The 19,777-nt window shown below is 55.3% G+C and overlaps 1 protein-coding gene and 1 long non-coding RNA gene across 10 annotated transcripts in view; both read left to right on the forward strand.

Moving 5' to 3' along the window:
- YJEFN3 (YjeF N-terminal domain containing 3) overlaps positions 1-19,777 on the forward strand; it is a 56,832-nt gene that overhangs the window by 5,747 nt on the left and 31,308 nt on the right. For 2 of the 9 annotated variants that reach the window (XM_039515501.1, XM_039515500.1), the window contains exons 1-2: positions 6,715-7,143; positions 8,455-8,606. In XM_039515501.1, coding sequence (XP_039371435.1) covers positions 6,985-7,143; positions 8,455-8,606 — 311 coding nt within the window. In that variant the 5' untranslated portion in view covers positions 6,715-6,984. Of the gene's footprint in view, positions 1-3,770; positions 3,929-4,354; positions 4,616-5,588; positions 5,811-6,708; positions 7,144-8,454; positions 8,607-19,777 lie in introns of those variants that run through there. The other 7 variants (XM_039515505.1, XM_039515504.1, XM_039515502.1 and 4 more) reach the window with 7 other exon arrangements.
- LOC120391632 lies at positions 11,066-12,695 on the forward strand. The gene is made up of 2 exons (XR_005591419.1): positions 11,066-11,198; positions 12,562-12,695. It is a non-coding gene; the product is annotated as an uncharacterized LOC120391632 (long non-coding RNA).

Below are 19,777 nucleotides of genomic sequence, written 5' to 3' on the forward strand. Positions count from 1 at the left end.
GGAAGATCTGGAAACCCTCCTACAGTGGGACATGAGCCCCATCTCTAATGGGGGGCAGGAAGAGCTTTTCCTTGGGGGTAGATTACTCCTGCAGGGTTCCTAGTGCTTTCCTCTGAAGCTGCTGCTGGATAGGGAGCAGGATGAACCTTGCACTAGAAATTCCTACATTTAGCGATACACCGCCAGGCATTACTTCTACCATGTCTGGCGTGGAACAGGGCAGAGCAGCATTACCCAAGAGTCTGAGACAGGAAATGGGGAGGGGATCTTTGCACGGGGACTGCAGGCAGCCATTCCTGCTTTCCAGAGCTGGAGGAGGAGGAGCTGGCTGTTGCTCCCCAGGGTGCATTGTTGCTCCCCAGGGTGCAGGCAAGGAATTGTTTGCGGGCTTGTCCCCTGAGCATTCACTTACAGCCCTGCGCCACCAGAGGGAGACGAGCAGGGCCAGCCTTTCCTGTGCAGCGGGGCCAGATGCTGTCTGCCGAGCAGAAACTTGGCAGGTGTGCTCAGAGAATCGATAGGGCTCTAGCCGGAGCAGCACGCGGGCACAGGCAGGGCTTTAATTCTTAGAGAGCATTTCCTGGAGCCCCCCATGCTCCTCCAACATGCTATAAAAACGCCATGGGGTTTGAAAATGTCGACTGGAGCTCTGGCTGAATTTAAGCCCTGGGTGCAGGGGTGCATCACAGGAGCAGTGCTGGTGACGTAAGCCGCAGATGCCTTCATCAGCTGGAAAGTGGGCTTGTGCCTTCATTTGGCCAAGGTCCGCTTGGCAAAGCACTGAGAGGCTTCTGCCCCTCCCCACACACACACCCTCACAGCTGTGTGATTGCTAAGCAATACAGGCTGGCAGCTAAGATGCTGTGAGCTACTGTTTGGGAAAAAAAAATAGGAGCAAAGGGGAGACATGAACAGGCATTTTAAAAAATGGGAACAGGTCAGTGTAGCACCAAGTGGAAGTGGAGGGACTTGTTAAACAGAATCTGACAGGCCCTCTCATGTACGCAGGGTGATAGAGGGGGGGGCTGGTATCCGCTCTGTTACACCTGTCGGTGTTGTTCACAACCCTGAGAAATTGATTAAAGCCCTTCCCCTGGGGTGTTAAAGAGGAGGTGGCATTAAAAACCACAGAGGTATTTTAAATCTCCTTAGCTATATTACCACCATCACTTGCGATTGGAATTTCCAGTCGTATTTTACTTGTTAACAATTCTGCTTGGGGGGTAAAACTTTGAAACTTGGGGGATAAAACTAGGTGTCCAGATCCTATTTTCAAACGTGTCAGTCTTTGTCTACGCTGAAAAGCATTTGCCAGGAGAACCAAATTGCTTTAAGCTATCCCAGGACACCCTCCTCGTGGGGGAGCTGCTCTGACCATGCCAAAGAGTTCTTTTTGCTTAAACCAGTTCCCCAAATGGAGTACGTCATACTGGCACTAGGAGTTCCTTGCCAGCATAACTGCAGCTACACAAGGGCTTAGGCTGGGACAACTATGGTTACGGGGGGTGACTTCCCCCCCCCCTCCCCCAACCCTAACCCATATAGCTATGCCAGTAAGGGTACGTCTGCACTGGAGCTGGTGGTGTGATTTGCAGCGTGCGGAGACGTGCCCTGTGCTAGCTTTAATCGATCTAGCTCACTAAAAATAGCGGTGAGGCACAACGGTGCAGGGCTTCAGTGCGGGCTGCACAATCCCACGTGACCTCCCCCCCTTCTTGTTTGTGCAGCCCCTGCTGCCTTTTCCTTATTGCTATTTATAGCGAGCAAGCTAGCTGGAGCGTGGCTAGCGGGAGTACATGTACATGAGCTGCCAATCACATGCCGGGCTGCAGTGTAGGCATACTCAAAACAGTGACTTCAATGAGACGTAAATCGGAGTGCCCAAGTCGCTTCTGAATATGTTGGTTCTTGTCTATTGACTAGTCGGTTTCCCTTTCAGGCTCTCCTGCTGTAGCACCTGTTCTGGTGCTTGGGCTGTAACTGCTGCAGGGCAAATTCTTTATCTAAACTGCACTCCCTTAGTAGCGCAGGCTATGGGAGGGACAAGCTGGGGAAGGTGATCTATTTTACAGGACCAACTTCTGTTGGGGAAAGAGAAAAGCTTTCGAGCTCCACAGAGGTCTTCAGATCTGGGCGCTCGCTGTAAGCTTGAAAGCTTGTCTCTCTCATCAGCAGAAGCTGATCTAAGAAAAGATATTCCCTCCCCCACCTTGTCACTTTTAGTTGACACTCAGTAAAAAAAAAATCCCACCCGTTTCTATACAGATCAGGGCCAATAACCCTCTGCTTCGTTCAGTGTTTGCGCCTTTCAGCTGAGCCTAACCTGCCTGAAATGTCAACTTGAAATTCTTGGTGGGTGAGGGGAGCTTTCTGGCACAGCCCTCTAAGTATGTCCAGTCTTTCCTCTGCAAAATCGGGCTAGCAATGGAAGGCAGGTGTGGAAGGCTGCTACTTCGAGTCTTTTCGTTGGCTAATTGGCTAATATCTGCAAGTGCCTAGTATTAGTATTGCGTGTGTTATAGTGGTGGCTAGAGGTGCCAGCTGAAATCAAGACCCCAGAGGTGAAGCACTGAGTGAGACACAGTTCCTGCCCTTTGCAGTTTAAACACCCGAGAAAGAAATGCTGAGTTGGGCTGGGGGAGAAGGGCTGTTCTCATTTTGCCTAGGTCCAGAGACCCGGATTCTCAAAGGCATGGGACTTGTGTACCTAAATACCTTCCGAGGGTCTGGGCCAGAGAGATTTGAATGATGTAAGCCAAAGTCACCTGAAAAGTCTGAAATTCAGAACTAGAAATTCAGCTTTCCTGAATTGCAGACCAGGGTGCTAACCGTGGGAGCAGCCTGCCTTGTACCATTGATGTGCATGTGGAATGTAAAAGATGGGTTTCCCCTCCCCTCCCCTCCCCAGTGCAAGCCTGGGATTTTTTCCCCTCCATCTGCAGAACCAAAGGGAATAAGTTGGCAATTAGTTAAACTGAAAGAAGCGGGGAGGGGGAACCTATGAAGGAGGAAAGCTCCATCCTTCTGAAAAAGGAAAAGATTAAAACAACCCCCACTTCAAACTCCGCAGACCTCGCTCTAGTATTTTTAACATGTAACCGAGATCGGGTCCGTGAAATGCACGCGTCTCTCCAGCGGCCTGATTAAAGCCTCGCTTTGAAACAACGCGGCCGGAATCTAACGAGAGTGCAGGAGAAAGTCAAGCTGGCAGACTGGATTTACGCTTCTCCTTAACAGCAGGCAGAACGGCATGGAGGGAAATAAGGAGGCTTGTGTGGCCTTTTAGTTTCTAGGCATTGTAGTGCAGGCCATTGTTGGGCTATTAGAAGGCTGCGAGGGGGCTAACAATGGGGGCTTGTTTTATGCAAACCGTGGAAAGAGCCGTTCAAAGCTTAACCCCCTTAGAAATGCATGTTAGCACTGCCTGCAGAACCCCAGTGCTTAACCAATACCTTAGCAGCTACCGGCAGTCACCCCCGCCCCCCAGAATATTATAGGGATTTGTTAAAATGAATTTTGGAAAAACAGGCAATTTTAAATTTAGTTTAAGACCCCCCTCTTGTTGCTCTTTCAGTAACTCTATTGTCCTGGGATCCTTTCCTAGTGGGAGCTGCTGTTTTACCGACCCTTCCCAGCAGGAGGTGCTGTCCCCCGCTGATGCTAGGCTGCCTTTCCGCTGTGGTAAATGAAGCTTGCTCTTTGAGTGCATGGTAAAGCCTGGATCCTACAAACACTTATGCACATGCTTAATTTCACCCTCCACGCTTTAGGCACTGAGAGGGGAGATCTCTGACCGTGTTCGGCCCATAGCCTCGCTGATGGGGTTGCTGACAGCTGTGCTGATTCTGAGTGCTCCGAATGCTGTGGCTACAGCCTGCTGCTTCTCTCGGAGCCCAGGGCGGGGGCCGCAGGAAGAGCCTTGTTCAAGGTCAGAGAGGATGAGTTAACGTCCTGAACTTTAAGCATGGGAACAATAGCCTTGGCGCAGCTTGCCTGTCTGACGGCAAAGCACATGTGCACTGGACTGAGCTGGGTGAAACTCGCACCCTGTGCAAGGGGCCAGCGCACAGGCCAGGCTCCAGGAACTGTTCACAGCCACGGGGAGATTGTCAGATCTCAGCTGTCCAGGCAGCAGCTTCTTTGTTAATTCACCTCCTATCCGTATGGGAGAGACTTTTCTTAGCAACATGCTCTGTGTTGTGGCGATTGGGGTCCCCTTCCTTGACAGGAGCAAATCCCCATCTACGCCCCTTCCCCAGGGAGCAGCCTGATTCCTTAGACTCTAGTAGCTGGAGCTTTGCCTAGTTCTAAATGATCCACCCCATGCTTCGGAGGAGGTTTATTCCAGCTGGAAGAGATCTCGCTAGGCCCCAGGGCACTGGAACAATCAGTGAGCTGTCCCGGGCCGTTGCCTCTGGGGGGAGGGACTTGGGGAAGGCCCCTCCCTCTCCCAAGGATCTGCTGGGGAAGGAGTGGTCTTCTCTGCAGAGCCGGAAGCCCATCCTGTCCACTGCTGCTCCCTCCCGCAAGCAGGGCTGCAGGCCCCCGGAGGCCATTGGGGAGCAGCTGCAAAGGGAAGGAAGATGGCTGGGAGCTGCGTTTTACAAGGAGCTCGGTGAGTGGCCCTGCCAGCTGCCCGGTTGGATTGTGGGGAACGTCGTGCTTCAAGGTGGCTGTGTGGCTCAGGAAGGGATATGGAGGGTTGCACCAGGCTGGGTGCATTGTGGGTGGTGGCAACAAGATGGCTACCTTCACCAGCTGATCAAGGGCCCTTTCCAGGTGGCTTCTCTCTGGCTATGCAGGTGCCCTGGGGGGCTAGAACTCAGCTGAGGAAATGGCCATTAGTCTCTTCCCAGCAAACCGTGCCCAGACCTCAAGAGTGGGTCTGAATGGTGGGGGATGTAGGCACCTTCAGGGGTTTGACTGACCCCACTGATCTCTCCTGACCTTACCGCCAGCCGTGGCTGTACTGGGTACCCTGTCCCGGAGCACAGCCACCCCTGGGGCCGGCTGCTGTCCCTCACACTGGTGTGTCAATCAGGAGTGACTCCACTACAGCCGAAGGGGTGATGCTGGTGTAAGGACGAGCAGGGCCTGGGAACTGCTCTGTGCAGGGCACTTTGGAATCTGCCGAGCTCCCACCCTGGTGCTCATGGGGGTGAAGCCAACGCCGGGCTGAGTGCTCCGGCTCTCCCCACGCCTCCGTGGCCGGTGGGGAACGGGGCACAGTGATGCAGGCTTCCCTCCAGGGGCCACTTCGTGCCTGTCTCTGTGGATAGGGGAAGCCCAGTTCTAGCGGCTTGGCTGGCCCTCAGCCCCTCTGCCCAGGCCCAATCTGTCCCACTTGTGATGGCAGGACAGCACTGAGACCTGCCAGCTCGTTCCACCCCAGAGTGTCGCCCCAGTTCCCTCGGGTGAGCGTGACTCAACCTGGGGCACTCGCCATCTAAGGAGCAAACCCAGCCACGGGACTTGTTGAAGCTGCTTGATGGCCATGTGGGCTGGAAGGGGTTAACCAATTCCCCGCTTCCCATTGGGCGAAGGGGATTTCGCTTGTTCCTCCAACCAATCGTCCCCCTTCCCTGCAGCAGCTGCTGTCTCATGACTGGCTCCGTCTCCTGGAAGGTGGCTCTGCTCTCGAAGCCATAAAGAAGAGGGGCAGAGAAGCGGCAGCAGTGCAGGGAGCTCCAGCTGCTGGGAGCCAAGGCAGAGAGGGGGCAGCTGTACCCCCTGCCCCGCGCTGAGCCAGGGAAAATGAGCTGCCCGTCCACCCAGAGCGGGGAGCAGATCGAGCCGCTCAGGTACCTCAGGTGAGTGGAGCTGCAGGTGGGAGAGCAGCTTGGCTACAGGGGAAGGGTCTTGTGCTAGCTGGTGCTCCGGGCACTGTGGGACCAGAGGGTGCCCCAGTGGGAGTCCATGGGAGGGGACAGGAGCCCCCGGCAGTTGGGAGCCTGCAGCTCCATCGCTGATGCAGAGCGGATTAGGGTGGGCAGGGAAAGTTTCTGCACGTGCAGGGGTGGCTGGAGCAGGTGCCCATGCTGCTGGTTGGCTGCCCGCACCCCTTTCTTGCTACTGCTGCGCTTGGGTTAGGAAGCTGAATTCCTGTCTGGTTCTGCAGGGCACGGGAGGCTGGATGTGGGCAGCGTGGGCGCAGCCTGGGCTAGCTTGCAAGGGAGTGGGCAGGGCACAGCAGAGTTGCTGACCCAAAGAGGGGTTGGAGCCCTAGGGATGTTGGAGGGTTTGTTCCTGGACAGAGAAGAGAAAGTGCCACCCTCTGCCCTGATTTCCATGCTCCAGCTGTTCTCGGGCATGGGCAGGGAATGGGCTTGCCACAGCCCTGCCACCCTGCCCACTAGAGCCCCCACTGCCATGCCCCCAGGCACCGGTGTGAGGTGCAAGCCAGTGTTGGGTCTTTTCCTACAGCGTCTTCCATTCAAAAGTGCTGGCAGACACTCTCCTCTGAGCCACCTGCAGTGTCCCTGCCCTTCGGCCCGGGCACTCGGGAAGCAGAGAGGCACTGAGCTGTGAGCGTGCTGAGCTATTTTGGGTTCCCCAGGTGAGGCAGGGCTGCCTCGGTCCATGACAGTGCGCCCGTCCTGGCCCTGGCTGAGGCGCGACGGCTGACGCTGGCTGCTGTTTCTGAGCACACTCTTTCCCTGTTGTCACCGAGCTGGGCAGTGGGTGCTGGTGGCGTGTGAGCTGTGCTGTTCTCGGGCGCCAGCGCTGGGCTGAGCTGAGGGCAGACGGCACCAGTTCCGAGCGTTAGTCAGGGCCATTGAGCCCCGTGGGTAGTTCGGTAGCTGGAATGAACAATTCCCACAGCTGACAGGTCCCTGGACTGGCACGGAATCTTAATCGGCTGCACCTCTGGGGCATCCAGGGCCATCCAGCTGCCACCTTTGGCAGCGGTTTTTGTCCCTTGTCTCTGGCGCACAGGAGGCGCGGTGGCTCAGCAGGGCTGCGGGAGGTGTCCAGAGCACTGGGATGGTCTGGATTAGTGCAGTCGCTGTGATCTCATTGGGGAACCCAGACGGGGGGTACCAGGGCCAAGGAGAGAAGAGACTTCCATTCTCAGTCCCTGGCGGGAGGATTGGCCGGGCCCCTCCACATTCTAGCAGAGGGGCGGCATGGAGGACACACGAGGTATGGCCCACGGCCTCTGGGGGTGTCGCCCAGCCCTGCCCCCACATGCAGAGGGGCTGTCAGCTGCTCGGGTCTCCTGGCCCTTCTGGGGATGCCTCTCCCGGGAAGGCGAGAGAAATCATGTGGCACTTGTATCAGGGACCCAACGATGCAGCTCAGCCTTCACGCTGACGGGACAAGCTGATGAGAGCTGTTCCCCATGGCTGACCGGGAATGGGGCACACCCCAGAGCATCATCAAAGCCAGGATTACCAGGATGGGCCAGCTGGCATCACCCTGCCCTGGGGGAGGACCCACCGGCCAAGCACCCCTGGAAATGGGACCCTGAGCCTGCCCTCTTCCACTCCCAGCTCCTGGGAGCCGAGTTGTCCTGGAGCTGGAATATCCCCAGCTGGGCCAGGGCCCTGCTTAGATACCTGCTGCACCCCTCCTGGGTGACTCCTGCAGGCTGGCCCGGGGCAGGTTGGGGGACCTGCTGTGTGCTGGGGGTCATGCACCATCGGGGCTCATGTAGCAGGGGTGGAGAGACGACGCTGTCCCGGCTCTAGACTGGGCCTGTTCTGTCTGCTGGGGTGGGGCCGCTTTCTCCTGAGAGGGGCCCTGAACGCTACTCCATCCACCCAGGCCAGTGGCTCCTGCATGGCCTGGGGCCAGATGCTCAGGAGGAAGGTAACCTCCCCCTACAGAGGCTGCAGCTTGGGGAGAAGAATCCAGTGTCCCTGCAGCAGGTGGGGTTGGGGGAGCACTGGCTGTGTCCTCTCCAGACGTGGCTGCACAGGGAGGGTTGAATTGGCCAAGCCCTTGCGTGTGGGGCTGCAGGAACGAGGACCTGGGAACCCTCGTCAGGGTGGGCTCGGCCCTTAGGAAAGCTCTGGACCTGCAGCTGCCTCTTCAGCCTCCTCAGCCAGCGGGGGCAAGTGGCACCCTAGGGGTGCGGGGGGGGGCTTTCCATGGTGCTAGCAGCACAGAACAAGTGAGAGGAGATGTGGAAAGGGTGGAGGCAGTGTGTCCTAGTGGTTAGGGCTGCTGGCCAGGGGTTCTATTCCCAGTTCTGTTACTGATCTGTTGGGTGACCCTGAGCATGTTCCTGCCTCGCCTGGTGCCTCAGTTTCCCCTCCCACTCTGTCTTTTCAGACGGGAGCTCTCTGGGGCAGAGACTGCTGCTCACTGTCTGTGCAGCGCCTGGCATAGCAGGGCCCTGATCTCAGCTGGGGAGACTGTAATACACATACTAGATAGCAGCCTAGGCTGATGGCACATAGGGCCTTCCCGGCAGTCTCCAACCACCTGCTCCATCTGTCTTGGCATCAGTCTGCTCCATCAGCTGCTGACTGGTGCTTCCGAAGAATTCAGCTTCCACCCATAATGCTGCATCTCAGCCTGTGCAGAGCTGCGGCCAGCGAAGGTACGAACTTCACCGCACATCCCCTCGCCAGCTGTCAGCCGCCTCGCACGGATTCCAGGTAGCACTGAGTGCTGGTGGCACCTTCTCTCCTCTGGGACCCCAGGGCTTCCCTTCTTCCTTGGCTGATTGGCCTGTGCCGGCCTTGCTAGTGGATGGAACAGCTCCGGGAACTGTCCAAGGTACAGAGGGAGTTGGCGGGGAGCTAGGGCGGATGCAGAGCCGCTCAGCAGCCATTTGCAGATGCTCTGCTCCTGCTATGGGCGTGATCTGGTGCAAAGGTCCCTTTAGTGCCAGGTTGCCCCCCTCTCCCCCCCACCCCCGGTGGTACTGGGCTCCTGGCTAAGCAGGCCCCTGGCAAGTGCAGTGCAGGGGAAAGTCTCTCCCCACACATCAGGGCTTCTCCAGGCGTGAGCACATGGCGACGCAGCCTGGAGCGATGATACAATGAGCATCTTCAGCAGTCGCTCCCGCTCCTTGCAGCTCTGTTCTCCTGAGGCCCCTGGCACCAGGACATTGGCAGGGTACAGCTGTGCGATTAATCAGGCTGGATCTAATCAACAGGCCCAGGTCATAATTACCATGTGTTCTTGGGCTCCCTCTCTGCTCTGTGCCTAGTGGAAATGTGTCTGCATTATAAACCAAGCTCTTTGCCAGCCTCCTGTGAGTGCAAGAGTAGGGAGCTCTAGGCGGGGAATGGGGTCCCCAGGGTGGGGGTAGCGGGGGCCGTTGGTCAGGATCGAAGAGCCTTTTAATGCTGTTAGTGGTGTGAGAGGCTTAGGCCAGGTCAGTACCAGGGAAGATTGGCTGGAGCAGTTATTTCAGCATAGCTGTACCAGCCCATTCGCCTGGTGTAAATGCCGCTTATACTGGCAAAAAAAAAAAGTGGGGGCGTTTGTACCCGTTCCCTGAGCAAAATAAGCTGTCCTTGTAAAAGTACTTCTGGGTCAGGCTCCCTGGGGCTCTTGCCAGGTTAGGAATGTCACCAGTCAGCCCCCTAACCAACCGTGCTACCCCAGCCAAAGTGTCTAGTGTTGGTCCAGCCCAAAGTTGGGGGCCTGGACCCCTAGGGGGTTTGCAGAGATGCTGGCTGCTGAGCTGGGAGCTCCAGCCAGGGGTCACCATGGGGGAAGTGGATGCAGAAGGTTCTGGCTGGAGACTGAATCCGTGATTGTTCACTGAACCAGGGGGCTGGGCCAGAGTCCGCCCAGCTCCCCCTGCCTGAGTCAAGGCCTGGGGACCGTGCTGGACCTCTGACCTGAGCACAGGCTGGGAAGCAGCCAGGGCAGCCCCTAGCCCCCATCTGTGCCCCACGGGGGTCAGGGACAAGGTTGACTCCATGTGGGAGCTTCTCGGCAGCTTGGCGCTGCTGCGCCGGATGCAGTGCAGCTTCCCGGATAATTGCAATGTGTTTAGCTGTAATTACAAAATTAAAAAGCGATTGAGGGAAGATGGATGGATGTGAAGGGGAGTTCGCTGTGAAAGGGAACCCGGGCTTAGCTGAAAGAGAGACCTGCCAGTGCCTACTGCTGAGAGCTGAAGCGTTCGGGGGCCTAGGGCTGGGATAGCTGGGGGGCTGCGGCTCAGGATTGAGGGTCATCTGCCTTGCCCTGAATCCTGGCACCTGCCACCAGTGCCCTGTGTGGTGTTACTTCTGTTCTGGTCAGTGCTCGGCAGCAGTGAGCCACCAGTGAGGGGTGGGGCAGAAGTGGGAATGGATTTGTGGAGGGGAGGGGGGAAGACTGCTGAGCCAGCTGGGGTGTGGCTGCCAGAGCCATCCCTGCAGATGAACTGGAAGCAGATGTGGGTATCCCTGACAGAGTCATTCATCAGCTCTTGAGCCACCTTCAGGTGCCGGCCATGGAGCTGCTTAAAATCTTGATGGCTTTGATCATCCCTCTGGCTGCTGCCAGGCGTGGTCCTAAATGCTGCTGGGATCGATTGATGCTTGGCATGGCCAGTTCTGCCTTGTTACGTCCCCGTCGCCCCTGGGCTCACGCGTCTGGAGACTGGGAAAATGGATCGCGCTGGCCTCTGGCGTGTCTGCACAGTGGGCAGGGGCTGCAGATTTTGTCCCCCCCACCAAGGATTTTCCTGGGGCTGATTTCCCACCATCCCCCTCCCCAGCCCTATGGGATGTTGCACCGGATATTTTAGTCTCCCCTGGTGGGGACTTCCCCCCTGGCAGATGATCTGATGTGCAGGGAGAGTGAATTTAGCCAGACAAAAGGGCCCTTGAGAGGCCAGAAATCCCTGAGCTCCTGCCTTTGCTTTGGCCCCGATCCCCCGCCCTCCCCAACTCGGAGCCTCAGGAAGAATCACGGAGCTCCCCAGTGCCCTGGGGCTAATGCCAGCGCAAGGCCTGGTGCCCACGGCCTGGCTGGTCAGCCCCGACCTCCCTCAGCCTCCTGTGGGTGGAGGAGGGGCTCAGAGCTGGAGCAGCTGCCGTTGCTACGGAAACTGCTTCCCGGGTATCCATGGATTCAGCCAGCTTGTTTGCTGGTGGGCGCCCACCCAGCTCCCTCGTTGTCAGTGAGGCAACAGCGATGGGCTGGCTGGGGGGGCAGGGTTCTGGGGGATGAACCAAGAGCTCCCCCAGCTCTTACCTTGACAGTGCCCAGGCTGCTCCCACATCTCCCCGCCCAGCAATGGGGTCAGTGTGTGTCGGGCGGGGGAGCTTGGTTTGTGATGGGGAGCACTGTGGGGCACAGGGCAGACACAGCGGGTCGTAGGGGACAGGGGTGAGGCAGACGGGAATGCCATGGGGGGCAGGGCCTGGCCCGGCAATGCCATGATGCAGATCCCCTTTCGCCAGGGGCTGAAGGCTAAAATAGGGTTGTTTTGAAACTGGTATCTTACAAACCCTGGGTATAGAATTGCAGCTCCGACCTCCCGCCCCTTCTCCCCCAGGCTGCCCCTGAATCCGCCCTGTGGAGGCAGCAATGGGAGAGGGGCCCTACTCGTGCTCTTTGCATTTGTGCTGCGTCCATCTCCCCCTCCCCCAAAGGCCTCCGGGCTTCTGCATTTCTGGCATTACAACAGGTTCCTGCTGGGCTCTCAGGCCCAGTCCTCCCTGGGGTCGCATCCAGACATCCCCCTGTCCCCCTGAGGGGATAGGGCAGCGGGGAGGGGCTGCCTGGCTGGCTGCTCTGCTTGCATGCGATTCATCCAGGGTTAAACTGCTTTTGGTCCCTCGGGAGTCTCCATTTCCATTGCCCTTGGAAAGCCTGTTCTGGGAGCTGATTAATCATTAATATGCCCCTGGTGGCAGCTCAGCCCTTAGGCCTGTGCTCTGCTTCCAGAGGAGGAGCCTGTCTCCATGTCTGTGTAAGACGGTTGCTGCTGGACTGGCAGCTGCCTCTGCACATGCAAAGCAGCCTGGCTGATGGACAGAACCTCGCTGAGCCTGGCCCTGGTGCACTTTCAGCTCGGGATCTAGGCTGGCAAAGTGGTTTGAACCCAGAGTGAGCTGTGCCTGTGCCCATCAAGCTCCACTAGCATCAGGCGTGTGGACCCTAGGGCTTTGCACTCCTGCAGCTCGGTTGGCTGCCATCCCAGGGCAGAATGCGCCTTGGTTCAGTGCTTCGTTTGTAATGAAAGAGGTGCTGGGGCTCCAGCAAATTTTTTTTTTACTTCTGTAATTGATGCTGCAAACCCGGAGGCGCTGGGGCTCATCCCTGGCACAAATGAAGTACTGCCTTGGTTTGCTTTTCTGGAGCCTTTTACTTAGCTGGGGCCAGTATAATCCCATCTTCACCCCTGCTCCTCCAGAGTTAGCACAGCACAGGCTAGGTGACTCCCCCCCGCCCCCCAGTTCTGTTTCCATTGGGGTCGGCTGGAGCTGTGGTGCTCTACGGTGTTTGGGGGATGTTTGAATCTAGGCGACAATCATGAGTTTGTGAGATTGGCTTAAGGATTGTGAGATTTTTAAAAGAACACATGTTGGGTTCTGTTTATTTGCCTTCTGGCCTTTCAGCCGTTGGAGGCCACGTTTTCAAGCTTTTCTCTGTAACCAGGCTGGCCGGAAACTGACCGTTTTGGAACTGAAAGCTCAGAATCTGGTGTGTTCACCTGAGGTTAAGAAAAACAGCAGCAGCGGTGAGGAGACAGCCACGTGAGCCAGCAACTCTGAAAACCCATCATTGACTTAAAAAAAAAAATTCTGTTGTCGCTAAGTGTCTAGAAACCTTCTCCAGTGAAAACGGTGGCGGTTTAGACCTCGTCAGCCCTCCTTGAACTGGGCTGCAGTTTGGCATTTGGAATCCGTCACACATACTTTCTCCCAGCCGTGTGTTTCCTTTTGCTGGGAGAAGTTACTTACACTCAAAGAACAACAGTGACCAACAGGGAGTAAATGGAGGGTATCAATTATTAAGTGAGCGTTTTTTCCCTTGTGCTAATGAATTTCCCCAGAAGTCTTTCTCTCCCTCTCCTCACACACCCCCTTGCTACAAAGAGTGACCTGAAAGTGCAGTTCCACCATTAACATATCCTTTGTGTCAGTTACCACAGCAACTATTAGTGGGTGTTCTTAAACTGACAGCCTTAAAAAAAAAAAACACACAAAAAACCCAATGCACTGACATTAGCCGCGTTTGCGCCCGCACCTCTAACTAGTTTCTCCGTCTCTTCTCCAAACAGCAGTGAGGAGGATGCTGAAGGGGTTTGAAGAATCCAAACTTACGGGGGATGGGGCCTCTGGGAGGGGACTTGAAGTTCCAGTTTGTTCCGTTTTACGTCCCCGTTGCTATTAGATTCATGCACGCAAAGCAAGGCCCATCCATGGGGGATTAGCTGTGCAAGCTGAGTCTAAAATCGCTGCTCTGCTGATGGGCAGGACATTACAACCTTGCGCCCTGAGCTACTCGGCCCTGCCCTGCAAAGGGGTTTTGGGAGGCGGGAGCTCAGCAGAATCCTGGTCAGTGGATGCTCGCTTGGGGGAATGAGTGTGTCTAGCTGGGCTGGACAGCTCAGATGCTGCCCCACCAGGGCACCAAATCCCCCCTGATGGCGGGGCTTGTGGGGAAGGTGCAAGACTAGGACTCATGAGACCTGGCTTCAAGTCCCAGCCCTGCCACTGACTCCTGGTGCGACGCACAGACGCAGGGCCAGTCTCTGCCTCTAGTTGCTCACACTCTAAATAGATCAGACAGGCGAGGCAGGGTGAGGGGAGGGGCCTATCCCTGGGTCCTAGGGCTGCGCCCTTGTCACCTGGCCACGCTGCTGAGTGCTGGAGAAATGGGTGTGAAAATAGCTTGATGAAAACAGGGCCAGGCCAGTGAGCAGCCACCACAGCTGCCTGCTGAACAGAGTCTACGCTGTGGGCACGGGGCACGTTCCAGCGGCTGGCAGGGTGCGAGAGCCATTTCCTTTGGGCTAACGCCCGGGGCTTGTGGTGCTCAGGGATCAGTCCGGTCCTTGCAAGAGCAGAGCTGTGTCCGGTTCCAACTGGCTGAGTAGAACAGAAGCTTCACAACGCCCTGTCCAGACTCACTGTCTGGGGCACTCAGCCCCCAGTGCCACAAACCCTGCCGGCGGCTCTCCTCGGCTGGTGTGTGTTACAGCCGACCATGCTGCTCAGCATTTTTTGGAGGACTCACAAGACATTTGGGGTGAGTTCTTGCACCTGGAATGGAAAGGGTGGAAATATGTTGATTTTTTTTTTTAAACAACCATCTTTTCTTCCCATGGTTAATTAGGCCTTGGAGTTAAATAAGTGTCATTGAAAGGAGGGAGGGGAAAATGTCCATTAAGCAAAATCCCTTTCCCATTCATTTGCGTCATTAGCTCCCTGAAACCTAATGCTGGCAGTTACATGTCAACACTTAACGCTTTCACGGCTTCCCAATGCACACAAGACACTAGAGGGCTGAATATGTTATGAAGGGCTCCATGCTACGCCGAGAGTGGCATCTCATTGTGGTGCCTGGAGTGGGTAGACCTGGAGGTGTGGGAGAGTACCACCGGGTTTTTTCCCAGCCTGACCCCTCCAGCAGGAGTTAAAGGAGATGGTTCCCCTGGTTTAGAGGCAGAAAATCTTTTTTAAAGACACACAGGATTGTAATAAGGGGCTTTTGTTAAGTGTGAGTACAAAGGCAGCTGCTAACAATACCCATAATGACAGGGACACTGTGCATTAATGACCAAAATAATTGCTTTTCTCCGACTGCCTTTGAAGAAGGGGTGGGGGAAAGAATCCGATCAACCCTTTGGCAAGCAAATGCTTTGTGCAGCTTTTTTAATACAGATGTCCCCTCCCACCCCACCTCCCCATGCTGCTCTGACACTAATTGAAAATTGCCTTTAGCATTTACTGTATTATTTCAATGTTACATATGTATATCTGCCTCCCATCCAGCTCCTGATGTGCAGCATCCCAAAAACATCCCATTAAACATTCACTCATCTCCTGGCTGATAGGTACCTCTGTGTTCTGCCGTTCTTGAATTCCCTGTGCGAATTAAATGGAATGAGATTAATCTCTCTAGAGAGCCCAATGCTGGGAGAGGAAATGGGAAAATGTATTTAAGAGTCTGGTGAGGAGGAGCGAGAGATAATAGCTTCTATCTAATCTACCAATCTATTTTTAGCCTTGCTCATTTTTCCTTGTTTCACAAAAATCGAATGCATTGGGCTTCCGGAATGTCTTTTGTCTAAATGATCTCGAAGCTCTTTAGAGTCAACCCTCAGTGATCCCACTTTTGTGGGTGGGGAAACTGAGGCACGGAGGCTAAAGGACTTGCCCCAGGTTAATGAGTAGTTATTATAATTTGTATGACAGTATCATCTAGAGGCCTCAGCTGTGTTTGGAGCCCATTGTGCTAGGTGCTGTACGTACATGTAAGAGAAAAGACAAGACAGACACAGGAGTGGGAGAAAGCCAGGATCAGTATCCCCGTTTTACAGGTGGGGAGCTGAAGCCCAAATCTTCAAATGATTTTCAAGGGCTCCAATTCTCCAAAGGGCTCCATCGCCACCAGGCGGCGCTATTTGAACCACTCTGGCCCAAGTGACTGTCCAAGGTCACCCAAGGGAGTCAGTGGCAGGGCTGGAAGTTAAACCAGGGGCTCCTGAGTTTCCGTCTGGCTCGTCAGCTGTAAACCCCCAATCATCCTTCCCGCTGGTAGAACTGCTGCGCGGCTCCGAGATGCCAGGCTGCTTCTCCGGGCTCCAATGAGTTTTGCAGCACAAGTGTTTGGGACCGAAAAGGAGGGACAAACGGCTGTGAAATAAAACCCAGGGTAACAGAGAGAGGCATCGCCAGAGCTGAATGATGCCCCATCTCCTCCGCTCAGCTTTAACACACTCCCGGCTGCACTCAACTTTGGGATGTGATGGGCTGGGCTTAGGGAGGCTTGTGGATATCGGTGTCTATTCAAGCCAGGCTTTGAGTGGCTGGGAGTGGAGGGAACCTGCAGAAGAAGGGTTCCATGCAGCTGCTTTTTGCGGCAGGGCTGTGGAGCACTTTGCCAGGACAAAGCTTTCGCACCTGATAAAAACCTTCAATAGCCTTCCGTGTGTGTGTGTGCCCCGAACCTGGGATTTAGAGGAATGCCACGACGGGGCCAAGGTCTCTGTAGCAGGGGCTGGGCCCTGGGCTGGAATTCACTAGGGGGCACCCAAGGACTAGGAAAATGCGCTTCATTTGTTGAGCCATCCAGCAGCAGGAATCGGATGAGCCTCTGAAGGAAGAAAGATGGGAGAAGAGGCTGGTAGAACAAGGCAGGCCTGGAGTGCCCTGGACTGGGCCTCGGCTGAGCCGGGATCTGGTCCTGGCTCTGCCACTGGGCTATTGGCACTGGGCTAGTCACGTTGCCTCTCCACGCCTTAGTTTTCCGTCTATAAAATGGGAGCAATCTATGGATGAAAAGCACTAGCCGAGCGCTGAGGATTATGATGCTGTGATGCTTAGGCAGCATGGTCCAGGAGCTTGGTGCTGTTCCCAGGGTGACCCTGGGCAAGTCACTGCCTCTCTCCATGATGCTGTTTCCCCTCCCACGCTGTGTTTCTTCAGGGCAGGAACTGTCTGACCATGGGTTGGTGTGGTACCTCCCGTAACCGGGCCCTGATCAATGGGGATCTCCGGATGCTACTGTAACGTGCATTTGGCGATGATAATCCTCTGCTCTCGCATACACTGATCTAATACCATTATGTTCAGCGGAGTTACTTCTGAATGACACCCACATTGGGCATCGCCTGCTTTTCTGTTACATGAGGGGGAATTTCTGCAATTTCCTATTCCAGAAGAATTTGGGGAATTGTGCTCGAACACCAGCTGCTGGAGGAAACCCTCTTGCCCATCTGTTGTTTTGGCTTATAATTAAATTCCAAGAAGCTATGGGTTTGGATCTGAGAAATGCCTGAATTGACTTTAAGCATCAGGTTGTTAGCAGCAAATTAACGCTGAAAGAACACTTCCACTTTGCCCGTGAAGCTGTGTTATTACTGTTACCCCTGGGTACCATCTAGTCTAACAACAAGAATTGCCGTTACTCATGGCATCTTTCGGCAGCAATTACCGGGGCCTCTCAGTGCTCCGCACAATGGGGACTTAATTCCGGAATTAGGTTTTGAGCAATGAGTCGTGTCAGTAGAATGTGGTGGTGGAACGGCAAAGTGCATCTGAACTGCTGCCTGTATCTTTCGTTCTTTAATTGTGATTCAACCTTTGCCATTGAGGCCTGGGGTCCAGGGAACCAGTGGAAACCAATGGAGCTGCATCAGTTCATGCTAGCTAAGGGACTGGCCCAGGAGATGCTTGTTTGTTAGACCACACTATAGGGAATCACATCAACACGCGTAGGGAAGGGATTTAAGAAACTCATTTAAACTTGGCTGTCCCAAATTCATCAAGCAAATCTGTATCCAGGGATGAGCTGCAGTGAAAGCCACTAATTTTATGCAGAAACTCAGTGAGGAGTGCAGCATGTCAATTAGTCTCTTGTGTGCGATAATTAGCTCATCCTACGGCGTCACTAACATTTTGTTAGGGGCTGTGGTCACTAGAGCTCTAGTCACGCTCGTGGCAACTTCCAGCTTTCTCTTGGTTTCAAACACGATTTTGTGACCAGCATTGGCTTCTCAGCCAGCTGGCCCAAGTGCGCCGACCTTTGCAATAAGGTTCCAGCTTCAGCCATGGGGGAGTGTGTGTCTGTGTGGTTAGGATAAGTTCTTTGGCCCAGATGCTCTCTTCTTGCGCCCTAAGATATGCTCAGCGCAGCTCAGCCCTGCTTCTCATGGTGTGTCTGTGGAAGTTCCAGCCCGTCACCGGCTGGCCGTGGTCTCTATGGGACCTTACATCAGTTGGGAATTAGAGTCATTGAGGGGCACGCCACCCCACACTTCCAGCTCCCTGCACCAAGTGAGAGGGGGCAGCTTGCCAGGGAACCAACTACACCACTTGATGTCTCTATGCCTGAGTGCTGCAAAGTGGCTGGAGCAGACGGAGAAACTCTGGACCTTCAGAGGCTATTCAGAGTTGACCCTAGCTCAGGTGCTGCAATTCACTTTGTGCTATGCCAGAAAATAGGCAATGGACGGATGCCGAGTTTTGTTGCCTGCTGTGATAGTTTTGGACACACCCCTCTGAACACAAGTAACAGGGTGATGTAGATTTAGATCATTTTTAAACTAAAAAAAAGGCCTTTACACTGACTTGGATGAGTGAGTCTCAAAGAGACCAGAGGGTTTGGACCCAGCCGTCTGGATGCATAAATCCCTGCCTGGTGTCGGAACATTTGAGAACGCACAGATGGATTTCGTTCTAAAACGGAGTCCACTTACATTAGGGGCTGCTACAAATCATAAGTAATAAATTCCTGGGCCCCGTGGCTGATGTATTACAGGGTGCGGTACCACTTGCTGCCACGGGGGAGGAGGGTCCAGGTGGAGGGTGAAATGCAGCGATCTGCCTATTTCAGTTTAGCTCCAGGGAGGGAGACCATGGCACTGACCCCTTTATGGCTTCTCAGGCTGCTGGCGCCCTCTGATCACCGGCCACCGCAGCGCCGCTTTGCCCCGGCTCTGGTGGTGGCTATGACCAGGGCGTTGCTGCGGCCGCGCTTGGTAGCTGTATTTGAGAACGGGACGGATTCCTGTCCGAATCTGAAAGACGCACGCAGCCCTAACCAGTCCCCGAGCAGCTGCCTCAGGAGAATGGGGGCAGCCTCCGATCTCGACCACCATCATTCAGTGGCTCCAGAGCGCGGGTGGAGCCAGGCCAAAACAGCCGGGTGTTTGCGGTCGCTGAAGATCCGCTGTGTGGTTTAGCCGGCCGTGCTGGCAGCGAGGGTCCATGCGCCGGGCTCCTGGGCCGGTTCGGCTGCAGCTGGCTATTTGAGTGCTGATTAAACAGATGGTGGAAATGTTGCGACCGGGCCCTTTCTACTGGACAGCAGCAGCTCGCAGCGGAGGCACATGGGGACAAAACCTATTTCAAAGGGCTGGGATCAGCTCAGCCTTGCAGACATTTTGTCAAATAAGAAAACTTACAGTGAACTTAATGATCTAGAAAACCACTGATGCTGAATCCCCTTTGCTAGGGGAAGGGGCGACGGCGGGGCTCGAACCCCCGGATCAGGGAGCGTGCACCTCCTTAGCTCTGCAAGGAGCAGGGCCGGCTCCAGGCACCAGCATTCCAAGCTGGTGCTTGGGGCGGCAGTCTGCAAGGGGCGGCAGTCTGCAAGGGGCGGCAGTCCCTGTTGTTTTGCCCCCAAGCAGCCGAATTGCCGCCGCGGACGGCGGGGGCAGTCCGTGTGCCCTTAGGGCGGCACGCACGTTTCCGCGACGGCAGCAATTCGGCAGCAGCTTCTATGTTTAGCTGAAGCCTCTCCAGACAGCTAAACATAGACGCTGCTGCCGCCACGGAAACACGCGTGCTGCCCTAAGGGCACATGGATTGCCCCCGCCGTCCGTGGCGGCAATTCGGCGCGCTGCTTGGGGCGGCGAAAACTGTAGAGCCGGCCCTGGCAACGAGCATCAGCAGGCTCAAAATCTGCTGCCCATTGACTAGCCTTTAGAGGGGGCAGAGCCACAGGGTGTGAGCCCAGGGTACATTAGTCGCTGCTTTCAACAGGGGTTTGGGCCACAGGAAACTTTTGGGCCAGGGTAGAAACTAAAACCAGGTCAGAACAAATCCTCCAGCTCCAAACCCGCCAAATTCCCAAGCATCCAAGGAAATAGCTTGGGAAGTTTCCAAAGGCCCCCGTGTTTGCGGCTCCGTGATGCTGC

This window comes from Mauremys reevesii, linkage group 26, assembly GCF_016161935.1.
Source record: "Mauremys reevesii isolate NIE-2019 linkage group 26, ASM1616193v1, whole genome shotgun sequence".
Taxonomy (NCBI): domain Eukaryota; kingdom Metazoa; phylum Chordata; order Testudines; family Geoemydidae; genus Mauremys; species Mauremys reevesii.